The sequence below is a fragment of the Ursus arctos genome, unplaced genomic scaffold (genome assembly GCF_023065955.2).
Source record: "Ursus arctos isolate Adak ecotype North America unplaced genomic scaffold, UrsArc2.0 scaffold_8, whole genome shotgun sequence".
NCBI lineage: Eukaryota > Metazoa > Chordata > Mammalia > Carnivora > Ursidae > Ursus > Ursus arctos.
In genome coordinates, this window is record NW_026623100.1 from 9,730,035 (window position 1) to 9,751,972 (window position 21,938).

The 21,938-nt window shown below is 39.5% G+C and overlaps 1 protein-coding gene across 1 annotated transcript in view; it reads left to right on the forward strand.

The window, feature by feature from the left end:
• AFF3 (ALF transcription elongation factor 3) overlaps positions 1–21,938 on the forward strand; it is a 514,329-nt gene that overhangs the window by 322,990 nt on the left and 169,401 nt on the right. Inside the window, exons 7-8 of the mRNA XM_044378704.3 lie at positions 10,472–10,508; positions 20,913–20,964. Of these exons, the coding sequence (XP_044234639.1) occupies positions 10,472–10,508; positions 20,913–20,964 (89 nt within the window). The remainder of the gene's footprint in view (positions 1–10,471; positions 10,509–20,912; positions 20,965–21,938) is intronic.

Genomic DNA, 21,938 nt, shown 5'->3' on the forward strand with positions numbered 1-21,938 from the left:
CTTAAGCTTGATAGATCAAACACTGAGCTTTTAATCCCCCCCACAAGCCTTTTATCCCAGTGTTTCTCAGTAAGTGATTTCTCCATTTTTGCAGCAGGTTCAGGCCAAAACCCTTGGAATCATCTGTATTTGTTTTCTAAGGCACCTGTAATAAAATACACAAAGTGGGCAGCTTAAAATAAAATAAATGTGTTCTCTCATAGTTCTGGAGGCTGGAAGTCTGAAATCAGGGTGTCACCAGGGCCATGCTCCCTCTGACGGCTCTAGGGAAGAGCCCTTCCTTGCCTCTTCCTAGCTTCTGATGACTGTCAACAGTCTGTCACATTCCTTGGCTGGTAGCTGCATCACTTTCATTCACATGGCTATCTTGCCTGCCTGTGTCTCTGTGTCTCTCTCTATAAGGAAAGCAGTCATTAGATTTAGGGCCCACCCTAATCTAGTGTGACCTCATCTTAACTTGATTTTACCTGCAAGAACCCTATATCCACATAAGGTGGCCATTATTTCTTCTAACAAAATTTCTGTCCCATTCTCTTTCTCTTTTCCTCTTGAGAGTCCTATAATGCAAATGTAGTCTCTTGTTCCTTATGGCCCTTAAGGTGTCTTCACTTATTTCATTCTTTTTTTCTTTTTCCTACTCTGATTTGTGAGTTCCACTGCCTTGTCTTTGAGCAGACTGATCCTTTCTTCTGCTTCATTTGTTCTGCTGTTGAACCCCTGTGGAGTAGTTTTCAGCTCAGCCATTGCATTCTTCACCTCTGTGACTTCTGTTTGATACTTTCTTATATTTTACATCTCTTTGTGGGAGGTCTCACTATGTTCCTCTATTCTCATCCATTCAGTAAGCATTTTTATGACCATTATTTTGAACTCTTTATCAGGTAAATTGCTTACCTCTGTTTCATTACGGGTTTTTTTTCTGAAGTTTTGCTTTCATTTGGAACATATTCCTCTGTCTTTTCATTTTACCAGATTCTCTGTGTTGGTTTCTATATAGTAGATATAATAACCACCTCTCTCATTCTTGAAGGAGTGGCCTCGTGTAGGAGGTGAACCTTTTTATTCAGCCCTTCCCCAGCTCTTGGTCATCTCTCAAACCTGTGTGCTTGTCCAGACAACTTACTATATTTTTAGCAGCTCCCAGTAGTTTAGATTGTGCCAAGACATGTCAGTGTCCCAAAAGGAAGGATCTCAGAACCTAGATTCAGGCTGACTGGAAACCAGACCTGCAGGCAACAGCTTTTAAAAGTATGCAAATATATATAGCCCTGAGGGGACACAGGCATAAGCACTGCTGACCGCCAGAGCCAGGCGATCTGGAAGTGTTCCCCAGACAGCAGTTGCAAAAATTTGGGCTCCAGAAGTGTGTATGAGCTCCTTTCTGGGTGATGCCAGCAAGCTAGAGCAAGCCAGAGGGAGAATGCAAAGATGGTGTCCACAGCATATGTTCCTTGAGAGCAGCTCCATAGGCCACTAAAGTATGTGCCAGTCCCGGGAGCCTGGGTGGCTCTGTCAGTTAAGTGTCTGCCTTTGGCTCAGGTCATGATCTCAGGGTCCTGGGATCAAGCCGCACATCGGGCTCCCTGCTCACAGGAAGCCTGCTTCTCCTTCTCCTCCCTGCTCATGCTGTCTCTCGCTATCACTATCTCTCTCTCTCCGTCTCTCAAATAAATAAATAAAAATCTAAAAAAAAAAAAAAAAAAACAGTATGTGCCAGTCCCAAAGCCTGCCTCTCAGTCTAAAGCTCTAAGACAAGGAAAGTGGCCTCCTTCCCAGACTGGGGGAAAGAGGGTGTGCCTCAGTCTACTGTCTGTGCAACGCCCTGGACATGATAGCCTGCCAAGAACCATCCCTCTAATTGCCACAGTCCGGTGGGACCAAGGAATACAAGTTCTTCAGGCCACCAGAACTAGGTGATCAAGGGGCATCCCCAGGCATCTGCCAGAAACACCAGACACCAGATCCACGTAAAGCTCCCTTCCAGGAGACATGATATTCTGGAGTACAGCCGGATTGAGTGCAAAGAGATAGCTGGAAAGGATTCCAGTCAGCTCCAGATGCATGTTTAATTAGTAGCCTACCCCTCAGGCCACAGCCATGATGATCAGCTACTAGGCCTCCTTCCCAGAAAGACTGGGCTCCTGGGCCTATTGCTTCTTGCTATGACCTGAGGATAGTAACAGTTTAAGAACTCTTCTCCATTGTTTACAGTCCTGTGGGACCCACAGGTGAAGCCCCACTGGTCACCTCAGCCAGGTGATATAGAGGTGTCCCCTGATAACAGTCCCCAGAGTCAGGGCATCAGATAGGGGTGTAAGCTCCTTTGCAGGTGACACCTATTATTACAGTCCCCTGTGACCAGGATCACAAGATCTCTGACCTCCAGAGCCAAGAGACAAAGAGGCATAATCTAGGCAGCAGCCACAAAAATCAGGGCATCAGACACATATCGGAGCTCCCTTCTAGGATATACTGGTGCTCTGGAACATGGCAAAGGGAGAGCAAGAAAATGGCACCCACCAGGCTGACCCTTGAAAGTGTTCCAGCAGGCTCCTAGTTGTGTGTGTTAAATTAGGTGCCTGCCCCTCAGGCCAAGATTTTAATAAAGTAGGTGTGCCTCCTGCAGAAGTCTGGGCATAATCTGAGCAGGGCCCTGGTGTGGCCGACTCGGAGCACATGGGCCCTTTAAGAGGCGTTTCTCAGATGACTACTGTGCTGTGGGTCTTGGAGTTCGAGCCCCGTAGGTTTTCAAAATTGGATGTTTTGAGAGCTTATCTCTCAAGTGCAGCCCTAAAAAGTTGGAGTGATCAATATGGAGTTGGAACCCTTTGCTCCTCAAGGAGAAGGTTGGCGTTCCCTCCCAGTTGTGGTTTTATGGGGAGATTGTGTCCCAGTTTCTCCTGCCTGCTTTGATGTAGTTTTCTTCTCATTTGCTCAATGTGTCATCATCAGTCAGCTGGGCTTTAGGTTTCTTTAAGAGGAAATGCGTATCTGTGGACTCAATGTGTCTGTGAGAGGAGGTGAGTTCAAGATCTTCCAATGTCACCGTCTTTAACCAGAACCTGCATGTCACTCTTGTATTAGAACTTCCAGTGGCAATACTGCCACTCAAAATACAATGCAGAATCCTTATAATTTTTGTATATAATCTGGCCAAAATAATGACTTCACCCAAAATACACCCAAATACGTATTTTATTTATATAAAGGTATGGTGTAGGTATAATTTCTGATGTAATTGTCCCAAGGCACACTTGGTTGTGACTTTTCCAAAAGGGTTGTACAAATTTGTTTTCTTGAATGTATATAGTTTAAGTAATAACTTATCTCTATAGTAAAATAGAGACCTTATCTCATTAGTACAAAAAACATATTTTTCAAGGCAGAAATTAAGTTACAAGAATCTTATCTTCCATCCAAAAAGATACAATATCAAATATCAGATAAGGCACAGAGTTTCAAATTTAAATTAAAAACTGTATGTTATTTAGGATTTTTATAGGATTTGTGTAGAGTCAAGTCATCCCTAGATCTTTTGGCCTTGCCCAAAAAAGAAAGAATAAGTCACTTTACAAAGTGTAAGAACATTGCATGATTTTAATAATGCTTTTCTTTCAAAAAGCTTGGAAGTACTATTAATTGATCTTGTACAGAAGAAATAAGACTGGATTAGTCTGCTATTTCTGCTGTAGCAAATTACACAAACTGAGTGACTTAAGACATCACAAATATATTGTCTTACAACTCTGGAAGTCAGAAGTCTGAGCTCAAATCAAGGTGTTGGTGGGCTGAGTTCCTCCTGAAGGCTTTAGGGAAGAATTTGTTTTCTTGTTGCTTTCAGCTTCTACAAGCTGCCCTTGTTACTTCGTTCATGGCTTTCATCATCCTGACCTCGCACTTCCTTGTCACGTCTTCTTCTCTGACTCTCCTTCCTCCCCTTCTCTGTTATAAGGGCCTTTGTGATTATATTGGGCCTACTTGGATAATCCGGGATAATCTCCCATCTCAAAATTACTGACTTAACCACATCTGCAAATCCCTTTTGCCATGAGCAGCAAGATACTCACACGGTCCGGGAATTGGGATACAGACATCTTTGGGGGAGCCCTACTCTGCCCACTGCAAAGACTGTTGCTAATTTTCACACACAGCGCATCTCTTTTAACCTGTATCTCAGCTAATTAGTATTCTGACAATTGAGGGCTTGCAGTTCATTCATTAGATTATGAATGCTTGAGATTATCGCTATTGCTAGTGTACAGGAGTTAGAATTATTTATGGAATTTGAGGGGCAAAATCTTCAAAATGACTAATAAATGACCAAATTAAGTCCTCATTAAGATTGAAGGGGTAATTTGACCTCACAAGGAAAGTCCTTTTAAACTGGGCACTCTGAGTTACCAGTACCACTAAATTAATTAGCTAAATACTTCCGAGAATTTCCCCAATTTGTCTCAGTGTTAAAGGATGTAATATATAGTAAAGTTCATTAATAATGAACTTGGATTTTTTTTCTGTTCTCTGAAATCTTAATTTGGAGCCACAATTCCCTAGACAAAAACTACCAGACATGTCCTCCTCATTCTTTAAATCTCAAAAGTAATTGAATTTGGGTAAGGAAAAAAAAAAAAAGACTGTGTGCCATTATCAAGTATTTCAGCCAAGAAAAAAAAAAGTGAATTTGATTTGCCCTTCTCTCTTCATTTCTGTAGCAGTCTCATAAATTTTGAAATGCAAATAAAGAACTCAAAGTTGTACAACCTTTTGCATCCTTAGAAGGCATATGTGCAAACCTAACAACATTTCACAAACATTTCGTGTGGCAATGGATGCTGGCTCTGGTGGGAACAACCTGGTCTGGAACTATTCTTACTGGTCAGTGTTTAATGCATTATACAGAAGAATTCTAGCATCATTTTAGAAATGATAACCCTATTGCCTTTTCGTACACTAGGAGAAGAAAGGCAGCAAGTGTGAAGGAAAGTGCTTTAAAGTTGGAACGTTCATTTTCAGTCTCCCTCTTGGGCTTCCTAGCATGCTTTAAGTTGCACCACAAAGTGTTTGGACTAATACTCCATGTTTTAGCATTACCTTGAAACAAACATCTAAATTAATTATAAATTACCTTATTTCAACTCTTCTGAGCTTTATAAAAAAGAATGAGGAGAAAGTGATGGATGGGGGTGAAGGGAGACCCCAAATCAGGTGGTTCCTTTTTCTGTAGTAACTCGCTTCATGAGTGGGTCTGAAAATAAGATGTATTTCCATTTCTTTCCTTTTATAATTCTAACAGTGGATTGATATAGACAAGCAAGGGGAGATCTGAGTGGAGCAGACCTCAGATGGTCCCAAAGAGCCATTTTTAAGTAATACCCTCACAGTGTAAGGATTGTCCTTGAGCGACATGGCTTAAGAACTACTGTATCTTACTGATCTGAGGTAGATTTTTTTTTTTACATCTGAAGTTCCCTAAAATCAGGATTTGTTTTATAGTTTATGGCATCTTACAATTAATTGGCAGTAGTTTTCTTTCATCGTAGTACAGGAGGGAAGGTAGCCTCAGACAGTTTTGATGGCAGATCACCCATGACGAAATACAGTCTTTATTATAGTGCTTCATTGAAGGGTTTTCTTGGATACCAGCATGCTTGGTTATTTCTGTCTTTAGCCAAATGTCTTTAGACAAATGAAGCCAAACTTTATTTCCCAGCTACACACCACATTTAAAGAAGGTTTAGGATTCCCATGTACCAAACAATAGGTGTTAGGAATTCAGGACTTAGAGGTGGAGAAGAATGAATTCCCATCTGTAGATATTCTTTTAAGTAACCAGAAATGGCTGTCCCCTTTGTGCACATGTCAGAATGACACACACTTGATGAATGACGCTGGCAAACCGGAAGCAGTCGATTAACCTTAGCAGTGTCCTGTTGAAGCAGGATGACAGGCAACTTTTTTTTAATACTTTACTGCTTTTCTGAATCTTCTTTAATGAATAGATATTACTGTTGTTTGTTTCTTCAAATCGTAAATACTCTGTAACAAGATAGAGCCACCCTTGGGTCAAGACAGTAATAATAGTATCATTCTTTTTATGATATTTATCAAGTTGTATACTTTAAATATGTGCAATTTATATCATGTAATTTGTACCTTAATAAAGCTGGGTTTGTCTTCTTTTTTTTTAAGAGTCAGAGTTGAAAAGGTAATTTCTGTAGTGGCAGTGTGACACAGTGCAGTGAAAACATAAAGCAGATGAGTCCTTCCGAGATTCAGGAAGGTTTCAAAGAGCAGGTAACCCTTGAGCTTTTTTGTTCTGTACCTTGAAAAAAGAATGAAGTTTCTCAAGCAGAAAACAGAAAATGGCAGGACACACATCCCAAGGACAAGGAAAGGATGCAAAGGCTTGAAGTACTCTTGCAGAGTGGCTGTGACATCCCTTTCAGCCCTGCGATGTAATATTTTGTATACACATCATCTCCACTGCTAACTCACCAGACCCCCAGGCCCTGTAGGCAGGGATTTTGTACACTCACTCTGTAACCCTTAAGGTGCCTGACAGAACCTTGCAGCCCTTGTAGAGTGCTCCCAGAGGGGGCTACAATAAGAATGTGCAGATGGGGCTAGCAACTCCCCAAGCATCTACTTACGGAAAGCAAGGGCCTTTGAGAGAAAGTAGAGAAGAGAGAGAGAAGGCCTTTGAGACAGAAGCTATAGGTGTGTGGGCGCCTGAGTGTCTGGGAGGGATGGCAGGAAATACAAAATGGGAAGGACTTAAGTGCCTGGGCCTTGGGGAGGGAGGGGCTTTGTTTCCCTCTGCTCTGAACCCAGCCTGGCCCTGGCTCAGTGAAGGGTAAAGGGTCTGTACACTCTGTGGCAGCCCCAGGGTTTGGCAGCTGCCTGGGCAGAGCAGGACTCCGTCAAGAAGCAGCAGCCACCAGCCCTGTTGTTGGCCAGCAGAGACTTAGAATGAAGACAGTGTCCTGTGGACATAATCTTGGTAGGGGCCTCATAAGGTAACGCACACCTTCTACTAGCCCACTGGCTATGTGCTGGCCCAATGTCAATGAGAATGATAATGGGGTATCATTCATACCCGCAGAGTGGCATGGTCTAGAAACATTGGGGTTAGAGTCAGTATTTTCAAACTAGTATTTGTTGGTTCAGTGCACCACCCAGAAGACATCGGTTACAAACATGGCATTACATATTAAGACAAAGTCTTTATTTTATTTTGCCTCTCCAGAAGTCTCCTTCTCTCTAGAAGGGCAGACTTTTATGGTGATTTTTTTTTTAACCAATTACTTTAACTGTTTTCTCCCTCTCTTCACTGCCCACACAAGATAGAAATAATCATCATCATTAGTTGCGCAAATATTTTAGGTAAAATTCGAAGTCTGTGATCTCTGAAACACATGATCTTGCAGTATGTGATTATAATTCAGGTTATCTGTGAGCTTACTTTTGGTTCTCTGCTCAAGAGTCTATGGTCTGTAGTCATCGTCTGAGCTTTAAGGTGCCTAATGTGCATCAAGAAATAAAATGAGCTCTTTCCCAAGAGTGTGAGCAAACAGTCTCACAAAAATTCCTACTTTTTCCTCTTACGAATGAACTTGATGCAGGTTGCCTACGTGGCTCAGTCGGTTAAGTGTCCGACTCTTGATTCCAGCTCAGGTCTTGATCTCAGGGTCATGAGTTCAAGCCCTGCATTGGTCTCCACGCTGAGCATGGAGCCTACTTAAAAAAAAAAAGAGTGAACTTAGTGCTGAAAACTATCTCAGTTACCATTCTCGTCTATTTGATGGTGACAGAGTGTTTACCTCTCTAACACAAGACACCTGCAAGATGTCAAAATCTACAGACAGCTCAGAGGAGTCAACTACATGGGGCTCAAAGTTCTTTTCATGTATCAAAGCTAACACTAATATATGTTCAAATATAAACTCTAAATTAATTAGAAAAGGTAGAAAACATACCAATCCATTTGGAGGATTTATCCGTGGATGTCTTCTTAATAACAAGTATTCAAAGTAGGCCCAAGTTATTTATTTATGAGGATTATACTTTAGCCCATCATTTCAGGAACAATATTTCATCTTAATACACTGTTTCCAAAACCTGAATCTCAGGTTGAGAGTTGAGCTTGTTTTTTTTCTTCATATGAATAGCTCATCATTACTAGCATTAACATTAAAAACATCTGTGTATGACTCAGTCTGTTTAACAGAACGGGAATCCCTTCCCTTCCCTATTTTCCCACCCAGCCCCTACCCAGCAGTCTGGCTGATTTCATACTGTTCCAGTGGAATTCCTTTTGAAAACATCACATGGATTTGAATATGCAACAAGTCGTAAAGGACATCTCCTGTCCCCTGACAAACATATTCATGGAGCAAAACTCTAGTAAAGTACATTAAACCATATAATAGAAGTTCATTCCATTTCACTGGGCTTTTGTCCCATGCACTAAAATTATAAAGAAGTTTCACTGGATTTTATGTGCTGCCACTTATTCTTTTACATTCCTACCGTCTTGATTAAGTCATTCTTTCCTAATCCTCCCTTATATTTCATGCTAAATGGGAATTTTGCAAGTAAAAAGGATGTGAATTCCCAAAACAAAAGTTAGCATTTCACTTTAGTGCAAATAAACTCAGGTTCAATTGCTTTATGCCGAAACAGTAACTAAACTCAAAATACGATGTAGTACTGACTTTCCACCATTGCAGGTCCCTGGAAATCTGTCATAATCTTTCCATCCACCAATGTGAGACTGACAACAGTTGTTCAGTGGATTGTCCCTGGTGGGATGGTTGCCAGCCTCATCTGTAGAAAGGTGATGAGAGTAAAAGTACATTCAAAGGGAAGTGGGTTAAATTAAAGGTCAGTAATATAATAATTCCTAAATATATGAACTAAAACCATAAACCTCATGGAGAAAACATAGAGAAAGTGTATGACTTTGGATTTGGCAGTAGATTCTCAGATATGACACCAAAAGCATGAGGCATAAAAGAAAAATTAAATAAATTGAACTTCATTAAAATTAAAATTTCAAAGGATATTATCAATAAAGTGAAAAGAAAGCTGACAGAATGGGAGGAAATATTTGCAAATCATTTGTCTGATATCCAGTCTAGGATCCAGAATATGTGAAGAACTCTTTCAACTCAACAACAAAAAGGCCAAGAACCCACTTTAAAATAGGCCAAGTCCTTGTATAGATATTTCTCCAAAGAAGATGTACAAGAGCCCAACAAAAACCTGAAAACATGATCATCATCAGTAGTCATTAGGGAAATAAAAACCAAAACCACAGTGAGAAACCACATGCGCTGAGATGGCTATCATAGAATTTCTCAAAATTAAAAGAAAATAACAAGTGTTAGTGAGGATGTGGAGAAATTGGAACCTTCATACATGGCTGGTAAAAATCCAAAATGATTCAGCCACTGTGAGAAAACGGTTGGCAGTTCCTCAAAAAGTCTCGTATAGAATTACCGTTCCACTCGTTTGTATATACCCAAAAAGATTGAAAACAGGGACTGAAACAAATACATACACATGTGTGTTCATAACAGCCCTATTCACAATAGCCAAAGGGTGGAAACAGCGGAAATACCCATTAATGGGTGAATGGCTAAACAAATTCATGTATATACACACAATGGAATAGTATTTGGCCGTAAAAAGGAATGATACATGCTATATGATATGGATAAACCTCCAAAACATCATGCTAAGTGAAAGTAGCCAGACACAAAAAGTCACATGTTTTATGATTCCACTCCCTGAAATATCCAGAATAGATAAATTCCTAGAGACAGGATGCAGATTGGTGATTGTCAGAGACTGAGGGAAGGGGGGAATCAGGAGACACTGCCTAAAGGGTAAGTTTTATTTTAGAATGATGGAAATATTTGCAACCAAATAGAAATAGTGGTTATACGACATTAGGAGTGTACTAAGTGCCATTGAGTTGTTCACTTTAAACATTTTTTCAAGGTTTATTTATTTTTATTTTAGAGAGAGAGAACACGCACAGGGGTGGTGAAGGGCTGAAGGAGAGGGAGAGAGAATCCCAAGCAGACTCCACGCTGAGCGTGGAGCCTGATGTGAGGCTCGATCTCATAATCCTGAGATCATGACCTGAGCCAAAAACAAGAGTTGGACACTTAACCAATTGAACCACCCAGGTGCCCCAAAATCGCTCACTTTAAAGTGGTCAATTTTATGTTATGTGAATTTCACTTCAATAAACAAAAAGTCTATAATACAAAAGCAAGGTGCTTGTGAACTACATTTCCAGAACTGCTTAGTAAGCACACTGATATAAATGTTTCTCTTTACAGTGGCTGGTAGAGATCATGATTAGTGAATAAGGTCTGAATGACCAATAAGATGTCTCATATTCAACGTAGATTTTGAAAGTCAAAATAAGAAAATTAACTAATATTTCTTGTTCTTTTAGGACTCTCAGCTTGTTTCCTCTGGACACAATAATCCAAGTAAGAAAGACGTCTCTCTACAGCTTCATATGTGGGGGTGGAAGATAGAGGGGTTGAGGAGGGGAAGATGTGTGCAATAGACTTTAGGTTAAGAAGAATTTCACTAAGAAACAAAATCAGGTGGCGAAAAAGAGGGCCATTTGTTCAAGTACTGCCCAAATGGGTAAGATTCTGGAGCGCTTCTCTAGCTTTATTCAAAGGGAAGGAGGACCAAAACATAAAATGGTGAATTTCAAAGCAATCCTGGGAGGAAGGAACATAATGCTTTATTACAGTCAGTCTCTGATATATGTGGAGGGGGAAAAATCTTTAAAGGCAGCTAGTGAGTTATCTAAATTGAAAGAAAATGAGTGGGCCAAAAGAACCAATCAGAAGACCTCAAGATAAATGACCTTAGAATCCATGAAGAAATCATGCTTTCTTCCAGAGACAAGCTGCAGTGTCTAGGAAGCAATTTCCTTACTGAAACCAGTATCTAGTAAAACACGTGGGCTTCATTGTCAAAGAGAGGATGTTATCATTCCATGAAGTAGTGTTTTAATTCTCTTCTTTGTCACTAGTAATTGGTGTTAATATCTTCCTGAGCATTAAAAATGCATATGCTAACCATTCATGTCGTGAAAGCACACTCACCAAGACTGGGCATTGTTCATCTCCTGACCAGCCACTCAGCTAGGAGCACCCCTTGCCAATTACAAAGCTACGTTTGAACATGAAAATCACTCTGAGCTAGTAAATGTGTCTTTGGAACTGAGGCTCACCCACTGAGCATCTGTGAGGCAGAAGGCTAGAGCAGAAAAGACATCCAGACAAATGTGTTAGAAAGCCCCAGACTTTTAATGCACAACTAGAGAAAGTCAGGATAGGGGGATGGTGGCATCATGATGCATAGGCAATATCACTTAATTATCCCACCCTCTTTTGGGATTTGCTGTGAGCACAGGCACTGGTGAAGAGGTGAAAGGCCAAGGGACTGGAAATCTAAAGAAAATGATAAATTCAATGGTAAGAAAAGGACTTAAAAGAAATGCCTGATTAAGTCCATGAGATGTGCAGTATCAGCATCATATGCCTTATGATTGTGCTACAGAACATACTAGAAAACTAGAGCATACCGAAGAGTTGCCATTACTTTCCTCACTATTTCTTTCAATTTGAATTTAAACAGTTCAGGGTAAAGGGAGAATATGAATTGATATACATTCATTGTACTTGCTTGAGCTTAGAGTTTTTGACATATAGAACAAAGGAAATAGCTCTTGAGTCTCTTCTGTGTTCCAGGGCCTTGACATGTAATTTCACTGAATCCTAACCATAGGCATATAAGGTAGGCATTACCATCCCTGTTTTACACATGATGAAAATGAGATTTTGAGCTTAATAAGTAACCCAAGGTCACATGGTAAAACAAAAAATGACTGCCAGGATGTGTATTCCAGAAACTCTACCCCAAAGACAACAAACTGTATCCCATTGCCTTGACCCCTAGAAGGTTGCTTCTGTCATTTCACTGTGAGTTTGAATTCTTGTCCAAGAACTATATACAGTGATTTGGGTATGCATCTAGGGTATTTTTATGGCATGTCGTAAACCCACATGCTTATACTGCAATGTGATGATGTAAAGCAGACCCCGTCTTCTACGGAACGTAAGGTGGCACCTGCCTTGTGTGACCCACTCTGTCATCTCATTGTCTGTGGACATTTGTGATTGGCTTCCTCTTTTCTAGGGATAGGGAGGTTTTTTTCAAATAAATTTCCCCCTCAAAGCCAAGCACATCTATAAAAAGGTAATATTGCTATTTAAAAATCTGAGCTTTTTCTGTAGATTAAAGCACATTTGAAACTTTAGGAGAGCTAATGCCACCAGCATTTCCAGTGCTGTTTCTTGTATTTGGTTTGGAATCTTTCCAGTCTGGAATGTATTTGGAATTCTGACTCCAGCAAATATGTAGAAAATAGAAAAAGCTGAACTTAACAGACACCAAACACAAAATGTATATGTGTGGATTGACAGACTGTCACTTTTGGTCAGTGCTTTTTTTCTTTTTGAAATTAGAAAAAGTATGTTATGTATGTAACTAAGGGAAAAAAGTGTGTGAATTAAACATAAATTCTTTTCAATCTAAATCTTTAAAAGGTAGACGCGTTAGTCAATTTGTTGAATCAATGATTAATATAATATTATAATATAGAAGTTTATTAAGTTTAAGACACTAAATATTAAAATAGATGATGTGTGTCAATGTTTTTCAAAAGTTGTGAGCACGTCCTGTTCAAGAGGAAGAGTAAGCATAAGCAATTCTTCCCCTTTCTTCAGGATCCCCATTTAAATAACCAAAAGCAAAAGTAATAGAAATAAATCCATAATAGCACTGAGAACAAAAAGGGATACCATCAACAAACCAGAAATTCAGTTGAGTTTTTGGAAAACAGAAACAGAAAGGATCATACTATTTGATAATCCTGGCAGAGAAGATCATGACCCAGAAAAAGATAAAAAGCAAAATAGTGAAACAAACAGGAGCAAGTTCTAGTAGTGATGGGAACTATCTTAGGGAGCTCCCAAGAAAGACTCCATATTTCCATTCAACCCCAAGAAACAATAGATAAGCATGGATTGTGGGCAGTGACAGGAACACCTGGACCATTCTTCCCCGATTACCTCCATGCCCATCCTAACTGGTTCTCATAGAGAGCATTCAGTCTGGCTTTTCTTCCCCCCCCCACCCCCCAAAAAAGACCCCCCCCCAAAAAGTAATATTTATTAAGAAAATGAACAGCTGACTGGAAGTCCTAGTTGGGGGCTGATAACTAAGAGAAGCAGAGCAGATTCTGAGATGATGATGATACCAGACCTTAAAAATAGACGTATATGAATGGTAGAAGAAGAGTCCTGTTTTCTCAAGAAGGAAATAAAAACACTACACACTCAGGGTAAAATACTTCCTGCTTTTGTTGGGGTGTAGGAGGGTCAAGGCTCCCAGCTTACCTTGAGGCCTCTCTTCTCCTGAACCCTAAATGAAGCCTTCCAGTCACAGTACCCTGTGCACTTACAGAGAGCTCTAAATCAGCCCTTCCCTACAAGGTAGAAGTATGTTAGGAAAAGAGATAAATATACTAATACAGGAAATTCACGCCAATTACCTTCATTAATCAACCCATTATCATTCAAAAATGTGAATACATAACAGAGCACCAAAGAGAAGGAATGGGCCTGAGGGTATCAATCTATTAATTCAAAGAACAGAAGAGAAAATTTCAAGTGTCATCAAAATCTTCAGAAAATTTTGAAATTATTTGTATTAAATATAAAGAGAACAGATTGGCATGAAAAAGAAGTAGTTGCAGAATAAATGAGCACTTGAGAATTTAAAATATGGTCAATAAAATTTAAAAATTTAGTAGAAGTGATGAGTAATAGCTGAAATCTAGAATCTAGAATATAAGGTTGAAAACATTTTTTTTCTGGGTATAAAGCAAAAGACAGATGGAAAATATGACAGGAAGGTAGAATACTTGGAAAATCAATCAGGATGAAAAGGTCAAAATCCAGCTAATAGGAATACCAGAAAAAGAAAAAAAAATGGAAAATAATAAAGAATAATAAAAACAGAATTCTAAGGGAAATGAGCTATCAAAACCACTCATATACTAAACTTAAAAAATAGGGGTTCCTGGATGTCTCAGTCAGTGGAGCATACAGCTCTTAATCTTAGGGTCATGAGTTAGAGCCCCACATTGGGTATGAGATTGCTTAAGTAAATACACTTAAAGAGAAAACCACTCATCTATAAGAAAACAAGAGACCATAAACAAGAGGAATGAAAAACAGATAGCAGAGACTTAGACCTGCAAGGACTTTTGAGATTGGAATTACCAAGCCCATCACTTCTGGGCCTTTTGGCTAAGATCAAGTGGAATTACCAAGCCCAAAATATATATATAACATGAGTGCTTACTTTAATTTCCAGAAATGAAAGAAAGGGTTGAAAATGTGGTAAAGAACAAGATTTGAAGAAGTACTAATCAGAACCTCTAGAAATGAAAAAATAATTAGAAGAAATAAGATTTCCTTGGTCAGGTTTAACAGCAGATTGGTCATCACTGAAGAAAAAATTTATAAATTGGGAAATTGGACTGAAGCGATTATCTAGAGTACAGTCTAGAGAAATGGCAGATACAAAATGGAAGTTAAGAAACATGGGGGATAAAGTGAGAAGGTCTAACATATGCTTAACTAGAGTTCCAGGAGCTAAAGGAACAGAGGAAATATTAAAGGAGAAAGTGGCTGAGAATTTTCTGGAATTGAAAGACAGTACCCCACAGACTGAAGGAACTCAATGAATACTAAGCAAGATAAATAAAAAAGAGGTCCACACTAGACACATTATAGTTAAACTGCAAATCACAGAGATAAAGAAAAAATTCTTTAAAATAACCTTTAATACCGTCAGAGAAGCAACAATTAGACTTCCAGTTGACTTTCAACAGTGGAAATGGGACAGTGGGATCCAGCAGACAGCGAATTTATAACTTCACTTTTGTATGTGTGGAAATTAACAAGCTGATTCTCAAATTTACTTGATAGAACAAAGGACTAAGGGTAGCTCAGACACTCCCAAAGGAGAACAAGTTTGGAGCCTTGCCTTACCAGTATTAAAAATAAATATATATTTTTAGTTAAGTAATGAAGATAGTAATAGACAAATTGAGCAATGAAATAGTATAGAAGACCCAGGAACAGACCCACAGATGTATGAAAACTAGATTTATTACAGAGCTGATAATGTAGACCAGTGGAGACAGACTGGGCTTTTTAATAAATAGTACCAGAATAATTGGTTATTGATAGGGAGAAAAATGAAATTAACTCCTGCCCTACAGCATATACAAAACCTATTCCTTGTATTTTTATTTTTTAAGATTTATTTATTTTTAGAGAGAGAGAGAGTGGAAGAGGTAGAGGGAGAGAGAGAATCTCAAGCAGACTCCCCACTGAACATGGCGCCTGACATAGGACTCGATCTCACGACCCTGAGATCATGACCTGAGTCAAAATCAAGAGTCAGGGGGCGCCTGGGTGGCACAGCGGTTAAGCATCTGCCTTCGGCTCAGGGCGTGATCCCAGCATTGTGGGATCGAGCCCCACATCAGGCTCTTCTGCTAGGAGCCTGCTTCTTCCTCTCCCACTCCCCCTGCTTGTGTTCCCTCTCTCGCTGGCTGTCTCTATCTCTGTCAAATAAATAAATAAAATCTTTAAAAAAAAAAAAAATCAAGAGTCAGACAGTTAACCGACTGAGCCACCCAGGTGCCCCTATTCCTTGTATTTTTAAAAGACCTGAATGTTAATAGAAAAATTATACACTGTCAAAAGGTAATATAGAACACTTTTCTGATGTATTTCTTAAACAAAATAACAAAGGGAAATGTTGATCAATTCATGTACATTAATATTGAGAACTTATAATCATCCAAAGATTCCAGAAAAAGAGTAAAAAGACTCAAACTGGGAACAGTTATTCCCTGGGGTGTGTGTGCATATATATTTATATATATGCCTAAAGACTTGTATCAAGACGATAAAATGCTTCTGTGAATTAAAAAAAAAGAAATAATACTCCAAAAATGTTTTTTTTAATTAAGAATTAATTAAAATTCTGTGACACAGGGAGTGTCACAAAGAGCAAGCATAAAATCTCTACCTTACTGGCATGCAGAAATGCAAACACCACAAGGAAATTGCATTTTACATTATAAAGCTGGAAAAAACTTCTAAAGTTTAACCATAAGTTAATTGGGAAACCAGTTTAGGATTCCCTAGTAAAGTCGAGACTATGTAAGTCCCATGTCCCAGAACTCCTAACACGTGTACAAGGAAGGAAGCTCACGAATGTTTGTAATACATCATTCATAATGAAAAAATAAATGTCCATCAAGAGTCAAATGAATAAGAAAATCATGGTGGAGTTTTATAAGGAGATACCGCACAACCATGAGAATGAGTGAACCAGTGCTACGAGGCATCGTGGTGGCTGGATGTAAAAACCGTAACATCGAGTGACAAAAGTAGGTCCCAGAAGAATGCATACAATATGCTTCCAATTATATAAAATTTAAAACCAGGAAAAACTAGAGAATATTTTATCTAATAATTATAAAAAATAAATGGGTGGTAAATACCATCAAGAGAAGAAAGGGAATGATTCACACAAAATTCCATTTCGAGGTAGCTGGTAGGGAGGGCAGAAAGAGGATGTAAGCCTGGGAGGTTTCTGGGTTATTTCTTGGCAAAAACCCATTTCCTGGCCTGGAAGGTGTTTTCACAGTTAACTCATTTTAACTTTTTAAAACTGTATATATACACTTTCATAGACATATATATTTTATGTACCCTAAATTCACGCTCTGTTTAACATTTTTTTAAAGACTTTATTTATTTGAGAGAGCTCGAGAGAGCGCACGAGCAGGGAAGAGGGGCAGAGAAAGAGGGAGAAGCATCCTCCCAGCTGAGCAGGGAGCCCGACAGGACCCTGGGATCATGACCGGAGCTAGAGGCAGACATTTAACCAACTGAGCCACCAGGTGCCTCTCTGTTCAGCATTTTTTTAGGAAAAGGATAGCCTTTCATTGGGACAGATTAACATGTGGCATGATGAAGTATAAGAATGGAAATACATTTGACCTAAATGCCAGGAACACTTGCCTTCATTCAAAGTTAGTGACGTTCCCTTCTGTATATGTCCAGTCTTACTCCTTTGTTCTTTAGTGACTAATATCTAATCATTATAATATTGTAAATCTGATTATTGGTTTGTAATTTTTCTAATGGGCCTACAGGCAATTCCAAAAATTAAATTATTAATTAAATTAATATTAATGAGGGTGACTCATTAATAATTACTGAACAGAATATAAATATTTTAGATCTTGGCTATGCAGAAGGAAAGGTATAGCTGTGCAGAGTTGTGTGCAGTGGAGGGAGAGAAGAATAAATGAATGAATTTCCTCATTTCACATAGTATAAAGGAAAAGATTGTGTCAGCAGTTGATTAATCAAGAAATAGGTTAAACTTAAAGTTCTAAAGACCCACTGGAGGCACTAAATAATAATAGAACTAGTGAGAATTGTAAGGAGGGGTGGTAATACTTTAAGTACCTTATCTCTCACCTTTCGTATCAGAAATCAATAACACTGTCTAAAGTTGATGTATCTAGAAACAAGCATATCACTTAGCATAGTGGTTGAAGGGCTAACAGAACTAAAAACAAAAGCAAGCCAAGTCATTACCATGAACATGGGTTACTTTTGTTGTAAAGAAGAGTCATAGTATACAGCAGAACTTTCCCCTGCAGCAGAAGAGATCCTAATACAGGGGTATTTCGATCCCTTTTCAATAGTCTTTAGTCCACCTCGTAGCCCTGTTGATGGAGAGTGCATACTCCAGCAGGGCAGTCACATTACGTGTTTAAAGGGCATGAATTAGGTGTTATTTATCTTTATGCTTACCAGAGTGCCCAGCGTATAAGTCCTCAGTGCATTGATTAGATTAAAAATGTAGCTACTGTAATTTTTTTAAGTGGCCTACTGGGGCCATCAAGCTGTTTCCTACCTCAAATTGTACATTCATCCCAGTGGTGAGTGCCCCTTTCTCCTCTTCTCCCACTGAAGCAGGGGTTCTGTATTCCTGACAGGTCATGAGACAGAAGACATATACTGAGCACGTGGTAGATGTTAGATACTGTGGAAGGCTCAAGGAGACAAATATGGAGCGTCCAACTGAAAGCACGCATGTGGCATACGCATAGACGTACCTAGGCATTTACGTGTGTGTACAGATACATAGATCCTACGGCTCATTTTTGTTGCCCTCTTCCTCTCTGTAACTATATTGCCACATGCAAAATGACCACACTGCTCCTGCCATTCTTCCGTGTCCAGTCTCTTAATGATCAATGCAGGTTTCCTCCGAAGAGACAAGTGTGGTATCTATCATGAAAACAGCTGAAATAACCAGGGTGACCCGACACAGTCTTCTGTGTTGGCTGCAGGGAAACATCTCCTGAGCACCCAACTGAGAATTTTTTTGTTGGGAGTCTTCTAGTATACATTTATTATTTTCCCTCGGGTCCTGGTAGAGAGACTATGATTCTTAATGGCTGATGCGCTTGAACATTTCAAGTGAGCTTCGGAAATTGCATCACCTAAAATTTCAAGATGTTGGGGAGAATTTTGCATTTTATTCCTTATGAACGACAGACACAGCTTTAATCCCTGTCTCCATTCTGAGCTTACTTTTCCCCAGAAAGGTTAATTCATTATCAACACTGAAGCTGCTGAGAACGCTCACTCTCCGGCCATCCGTAAATGCCCCGTTTGGCCCCATCATGTCCTTCCTCTTGTGTTTTCCCCGTTGCCACAACATAAGTGCTGCTAAGAGCAGAGGTGAGCAGAGGCAGCTCTGTCCCTGCGCTGATCCAGCCCACAATGCCTGCAGCCCCAGACCGCATGTGCAGTAAGGCCTGTGCCCTCTCATCCCGCAGGTTACTTGGCAGCATTGTTGGTCAAGGTAAAACATACTTATTCAGACATCCAAGTAATTGTCTCTGCGTATGTTATTGATTTCCTGTGTCTCCGACAGAAGTTGTTTAGAACTGTTTACCATTGCCTGCTGCTACAGAACCGGCTGTTTTACATTCTTGATTATGATTGTATGTGGGGTTATTACTGGCGGCTATAGACTTGGGAAAGTAACCAGTTGTTCCAAAGTCAAGGGAAAAAAAGATATACCAATATGGTTGAGAAATTGAACCTCCACTTAGGTTTGTCTTACATAATGCAGGTGTTACAGCTCTTATTTGGGGATTCTGGCAGGAGTCGTGGTTACTTAGCGGAAAAATGATTCTGGAAAGTACTAAATTAGGTTATTTTCCAGCACTCGAGCCAGCTGATGAGGCCTTACATAGCTCCTACATAAGTGCACCACGGACTGGCCTGGAAGACAAAAATATAGTATAAAAGGATGAGCTTTAAGGCAAGTTTGTTAATTTGCTGCCTCTACTTCTGTTTCAGTATGGTTTCCTCTGTACGGGGCTTCATCTCATCAGTGTTTGTGATCGAGGCACTTAAGTCAGTTTTGTGGCTTTTTAACAAAGTGACTATCCCTCGTGGTTTCTCTGGCACTGTGTAGACATATTGACACCGAGTTATATCTGAGATAGATGTGTGAACTACATATGCAGCCGCGCCTTCTTTTCTTCACAACTGTTTAATTTCCTATACGAAAAGAGGAGACATTGTAAGGTCTACTGTGAAGTTCAGTTTGAATGATATCTTTGGGTCGTGTTCATATGTAATTTAGGGGCTCATTCCTGAGACTAGGCGACCACAAGATAATGTCAGCTGCTGACAGGGGGCTCATACGGGGCTATAGGCCTGAGGTTCTACGAGAGGTTCAGGCCTGACTTAAAAGAACAAAGCAAGGAAGTTGCCACCATCAGGCCCAGTTGCTACAACCCACAACCTTCTCTAGGGTTTACTCAGCTCTTAGCACTACCCAACCATTATAACCATAGCTGACCCCCACTGCAGTCTTGACCCTTCTCCTTCCATCCCTTAGCCTCAAAGAAATAAAAAGAAGCACCATACAAAATGAGGATGCATGGTTCGAACGCTCAATGGTCAAACCCTAAGAATTACCTTATGTGTGTGGTTAGAAGAATTTGCCCTTTAGAAACTATAAAACGGGAACTGTCCCAGGCTCCCTTAATTAAAACCTAGTAAGTCTTCCATGACCACAGACCGCAGAAACATTTCTGTAGCTAGACTTTCAGATGGTCTGGAAGGATTTCTGGTTTACATCCTATTCTGCATTAAAGCAGGGTCCCCAAAAGGTGCTGCCAGGACTCTCAGTAGGTATAAATTTGGGGGATCTTGTAAGCTGTGGTGCAGCCTTAGTGTTCTGTGAAATTGTCTCCTCCAAGTTCTTATGCAGCCTGCCCTGGTTTGGCTTGTGTTAGCAGAAGGATCAAAGTTCAAAATGCCTTGCCCGTGGAATACTAATGCAGTTTATTTCCTTAAATTTTCTGCAAAATGAAGTGGCAGGAAACAGGTTCCATCTGTAAGATATTCATCTTTTGGCAAGGTCTCCACTCTGAACCTCTGGTTGTTTGCAAACAGCTCCTTAGTACCTACTCACAGATCCGTGCCTGGGCAATTGTAATACAGAGAAGAAATTACTTGCAAATCCGGTTCTCAGACAATAAAAAGATGTTTTAAAAGCCTCCTGCTGCACATTTTGAAAGATTTTTAATAGGAGCATGGAAATATATTTAATCTCTCTTAAATCTTAGAGACCGTAACACTCACATGTTGGTATTTTTTTTTTCCTGCTTCCTTTTTAAGAGAAAGGTGATGCTGAGCCAGAGAGTCCAGACAATGGCACATCGAATACATCGTAAGTGTCTTTCCTGTTTCTATCCAGATAATACGCCTGTAATATGAAACAGTGCAAGTATCTTGTAAGAGTAATCATAATAATGGAAGGAAGCCTGTGGTTCTCTTTCTCATGATGATGTCTTTTTAAATGCTTTTGGGTGCAGATGCAATTTGAGGTCTTTCTTATGCTCTATCACAGTAAGAGTAATCTTAAAAATGCAAATACTCCTCCTTATAAAATAGAAATGAAATAAGATTTCAGGGTGTGTATTGTCAGGGAGAAAGGAGGCAAACCCTTTAGAATTTTGTTGGAGCCTTTCAGCACTGTCATAAATAATTACAGGACTTTTCCCACATACTGGGAGATATTCTGTCCTGCATACCTGTGTGGTACCAATGTCATTTTAAAAGCCTGCCATCTACAACCTCACCTCGGAATTATGTGAAAAATACGATTATAATTATCTCTGGAATCCCAATAATTTGTTATTTTTTTTGAATTAACAAATGCAGTTTTTAAAACATAAGAAAAAGCACTTACAAATGTGTTCCTCCCTCCACATTTTGTCTTTTTCCTCTCAGTACTCAAAGAATCCAAATGGGTTTTTAATGATTAATTTGCTACCAAATTTTTCCACCAAAGTTTAAATTAAAGAATTCACAGGTTAACAAATTACTCTAGCTTCACAGGAATCAGTATCAGGTTGGTTCCTTAAGAATCTTTATTTTTATCATTTTGAAGGGTGAGATATGTTTTCTTATTATAAGACAGCTTTGTGAATTTGTCCATGTGTAGGCCAATGCTCATATTACTCAGCATCTAAAATGCTATTCATTAGAAATCACACTTTGTGATATGATATTATTGAATGTGTTTTTTTGTCCAAGATCTGTTTCTCAGTCTAGAAAGATGCTTTGGCTTCCATAGCAGAGCTATGTATTTCATAAAGGATATAATTATATGTTTGTCTTTCTTAAAATATTGCCCTAAAA